The sequence below is a fragment of the Salmo trutta genome, chromosome 12, assembly GCF_901001165.1.
Source record: "Salmo trutta chromosome 12, fSalTru1.1, whole genome shotgun sequence".
Classification (NCBI taxonomy): domain Eukaryota; kingdom Metazoa; phylum Chordata; class Actinopteri; order Salmoniformes; family Salmonidae; genus Salmo; species Salmo trutta.
This window is the reverse complement of record NC_042968.1, coordinates 62,483,866-62,488,284: the sequence shown is the minus strand read 5'-3', so window position 1 is coordinate 62,488,284 and position 4,419 is coordinate 62,483,866. Positions and strand designations below refer to the sequence as shown.

Sequence of the window (4,419 nt, the reverse complement as noted above, 5' to 3'; positions counted from 1 at the left end):
CAAAAATATCACCTTTTATGGTGTTATATTATGTTAAGCTTGGATGTGTTGTTTTTCTCTTCCCTTCCAGAGATGGAGTCAATTTAGCCGATCAGCTCATAGGAAGGACAGGAAGAGGAGAGGAGTTGTCTGGTTGTTGTTTTGACCTCCCTCATTGTACCTTTCTTTACACACACGTCAGTTCTGTTTAAATTCAGTCAATTCATAAAGTCATTTGTTTATAAAGTCTTAGGATAGCATCCATTATTAGTGTTACATATATTTCTGAATTGACAGAATTGAAACTCATACACTGAAGAATTCACAGATGCTCTTGTTGGTCTCTTACAAGACTAAAGGTGAATATATTTATTTCATTTAAAACCACTTGAAAACCAGGGTGTTGAAACTTTTTGTGAAGTTATGTTCCATCAACTGGTCCATGACGTCCAGGGGCCATTTGTTTGTTTAGCTGTGTTATGGCTACATATTATTTTATTTTTTTCAGACACACACACACACCTCTCCTCCACTCCTCTTTGTACCTCAGATCTCCAGTGCCCTGCCCTCTCTCTTCATGGCCATGTCTGAAGTTCCCCTACTACGTCTAGGCTTTATGAGTAGTCCCTGTATCTGTCTGCAGTTCCCCTACTACGTCTAGGCTTTATGAGTAGTCCCTGTATCTGTCTGCAGTTCCCCTACTACGTCTAGGCTTTATGAGTAGTCCCTGTATCTGTCTGCAGTTCCCCTACTACGTCTAGGCTTTATGAGTAGTCCCTGTATCTGTCTGCAGTTCCCCTACTACGTCTAGGCTTTATGAGTAGTCCCTGTATCTGTCTGCAGTTCCCCTACTACGTCTAGGCTTTATGAGTAGTCCCTGTATCTGTCTGCAGTTCCCCTACTACGTCTAGGCTTTATGAGTAGTCCCTGTATCTGTCTGCAGTTCCCCTACTACGTCTAGGCTTTATGAGTAGTCCCTGTATCTGTCTGCAGTTCCCCTACTACGTCTAGGCTTTATGAGTAGTCCCTGTATCTGTCTGCAGTTCCCCTACTACGTCTAGGCTTTATGAGTGGTCCCTGTATCTGTCTGCAGTTGTGCCAAAAATACATGCTCTTGTTGTTCTCTTACAGATTACAGGCTACACATTCATTTTTTACATTTTTTACACTCACTCACACCTCTTTCAAAAGTTTTATTTTTTTAAACATTTTTACAACACATACCTATCATGTTCTTTCCTGTACTTGAATACTTATTAAATTATAATGTTTTCATAGTCAGTTGTTTATTAATATCTCATTTAGACTTAATCTGCTTATTTCTTCCCTACACCTTTGCAGATCTAAGACAAGATGAAAGTAAAAACACATTCTCTTCCTAATTTGTTTTTTTCCCACCTGTATTTTGTCAGACCAGTGAACATGGTGGTAAACTGTACTATTTGTATGGACCCTAGGTTACCCTTTCCCTTAGTTATCATACTAACTGTATGTCGTATAACCTTAATTAGTGCTCCTGCTCACCTGACGTACCATGCCAGGTGTGTATAATACTGAGGTTAATGAGAGAGGGAAGGGGTTAAGGTGTGGTCTTTACTCCCAAATGTCACTTAAATATAGCTTCCAATGAAGAGAGACAATGATACATAAAATCATCTGGGGGAAAAAATGCAATTTTATGGACAATGGTGGATGGTTCTTAAAATAACCTTTGTGTTATGGGGCTCTTAAAAGAGCTGTTTCACTCCACGGCATACTGCCATGGGACTTCACCTGCTGGCGATGAGAAGTAGGTGGTCAACTTCTCCCTCACCTGGAGTGCCTGTCTGGGGGCGTTGTTGGCACCTGTCCTGGTGACATCAGGTAGGTGACCATTTGGCGTGCCCATCTCCACCCGGAGCGGCTCCTGGAATGACCTCCGCAGGTAGTTGTGGAGAACACATGTGGCCTTCACGCAGGCATCGACATTTGAGGGGCTGAGACCAAGCTCTCTCCGATACATTCTCCACCGGGCTGCCAGAATCCCAAAGGCGCATTCAACAACTAACCTTGCCCTGACCAGTCGTTTGTTAAAGATCCTTACGGGCTTTGGCAATAGCAGCTGGCGTCCAGCGTAGGGCCTCATGAGGTTGGGTCTTAAAGGGAAGGCCTCGTCGCCGACGAAGATGTGGGGAACAGGTACCAGGTCTTCAGCCCCAGGGAGTGATGCAGGTGGTGGAATCTCCAGGGTGCCATCCTGAAGTGCCTGGCCGAAGGCAGAGTCCCGGAGGGTCCCGCCATCACTTCCCTTGCCGTAAGCACCAACATCGACAACACGGAAACAGTAGATGGCATCTACAACAGCCAAGAGTACAACTGAATATGTACCCTTGTAGTTGTAGAATTGCAAACCCGAGCATGGTGGAGCCTGGATTACTACATGTTTCCCGTCAATGGAGCCAAGACAGTTGGGGAAATTCCACCTCTCCAGGAACTCGGCAGCGATGGCCCTCCAGTCTTCCTCCTTGGGGACAGGCATGTATTTACCAACCAGACAGTCCCAAATGGCTTGTGCCACAGAGGGGACAATGCCTGCCACCGTGGACCGTCCAACTCGGAAGCTGAATCCTATGGTCCTGTAGGAGTCCCCTGTGACCAAAAATCTGAAATATAATTCAAAATAATGATCAATATTGTGTGTAACTTGAATTCCACCCACATATTATATCTACTCATATTGCTACCTCATTACAGTTTATTATGCTCTACTAATTATATTGTAATAGTCATCAAACATCATTAACAATGCCTTGAAACAGTACAATTCAGTCTATGACTATATAAATAAACTGTAGCCCAGGCCAACTCTACTCTTACTATCTACTGAAAAGGGTTCTCCGGCTGTCCCCATAGGAGATCCCTTTTTGGTTCCAGGTAGTACCCCTTTTGGTTCCATGTAGAACCCTATTGGGTTCCATGTATAACATTTTCCACAAAGGGTTATACCTGGAACCAAAATGGTTATCCTATGGGGAAAGCAGAAGGACACTTTTGGAACCTTTTTCTCTAAGAGTGTATGTGAGTCCAATAAGAATGTAATGAATAACTGTAACTGTCTTGAACAACAATGGGTCCTGGAGAAGACTAGCCTACCTTCATCAGGGCAGAAGGCACCTCAACTTTCTTTTCATTTGGTAACATTGCATAATCAAAAAAGGATTATAAACCAACTTTGGGAAAAATTATAGTCCTAATGAACATTCTGTAAAAGTACATCTGATGTCAAATAGGGACTATTAACTGGAGAGACCTTTAGCTAGCTAGGCTGCACATAAAAACAATGTATCAAATATTAATCAATTTTGGTATCAAAGGCTTTAAAAATGTACTAGAATGTATCTTACCGGAGACAAATCTTCAGGCGTTCAACTGGGCTGATGGACTCCCGGTAGTTGGTATCTATCCGGGCGACCCTGGCTTCAACCATCTGGAGCAGGTGATCGAACTGGCTTCGGTCCAGACGAAAGTAACTTCGGAAATCCTCTCCAAACATTCGAAGCTCTTGAATGAGACAGTGGAACTCCCCTGCCTGCTTTCGGGACTTTAACCATCTCTGGACCTACACAGACCTGCGCTTTCGGCAGGTCTGGTCCCGGCCCAACAGCGCGATCAAGACCACCTTCCTCAACGTTGGTCTCATTGTTGAAAGAGCCTACTCTGCTATCTTGACTATTTATTATTGCATTTCGCTTCAAAACTGCATTTTGGAGGGAAATTATATTATAGGCGCTCACAATTAATGTGTGGATATAATCGAATAAATAATATACTTGGCAAATAAATTAATAAAAAAAGTAAAGAAATTATGCAATTAAACTGTTTTTATTATGTAATCCCACATTTCTTTACTGGATATGTGTGCAACAAATATTGAACATTCACATTTTGCTACTTTCTGGCAAGTCTACGCATACAATTTGATGCATACGTTCGATTTGCACCACACAGAACGCACTGCAACTGCCTCTGCAACGCAATGCTGCAAGGCAAACGCAGCGTTCCATTGGAAATTAATGTACTTCTGGTGTATCAAAACGCAAATGCTCTATGCCACCACGCAAATGCGATGATATGCATGCAATTTTTTATTACAAAGGTGTTTTTTATTTTTATTTTCTCGTGTGTTCAGGTACCTCAGAACTCCCTAGGCCACCTCCCCCCCTCTCATTTTTTTGTTCCGGCACCTCCTGATTTACAAAATAAGCACTGCTAACAACACTACCATGAATCTAGTAAATCATTTTGGTGGGTTAGAGTGCAGTGTTATTTAGTATTTGAAGGGGTATTGAAACACTAGGATTTAAAACGCCAGCTAACTGTAAATCGCCATATTGACATTGTTGCATCACTGGCAGGAGCGAACATTTTGTAACTCCCAAAACATGGCTGAATTTACCGAGA

General features: G+C 42.7%; 1 protein-coding gene across 1 annotated transcript; it reads right to left on the bottom strand.

Moving 5' to 3' along the window:
* Window positions 1-1,671: 1,671 nt before the first annotated feature.
* On the bottom strand, window positions 1,672-3,575 carry LOC115202741 (protein ALP1-like). The gene is made up of 2 exons (XM_029766791.1): window positions 3,363-3,575; window positions 1,672-2,621 (listed from the first exon to the last, which is right to left on the bottom strand). The coding sequence occupies exons 1-2, from the start codon at window positions 3,509-3,511 to the stop codon at window positions 1,721-1,723; spliced, it is 1,050 nt and encodes a 349-aa protein (XP_029622651.1). The 5' UTR covers window positions 3,512-3,575; the 3' UTR covers window positions 1,672-1,720.
* Between the last annotated feature and the right edge of the window lie 844 nt (window positions 3,576-4,419).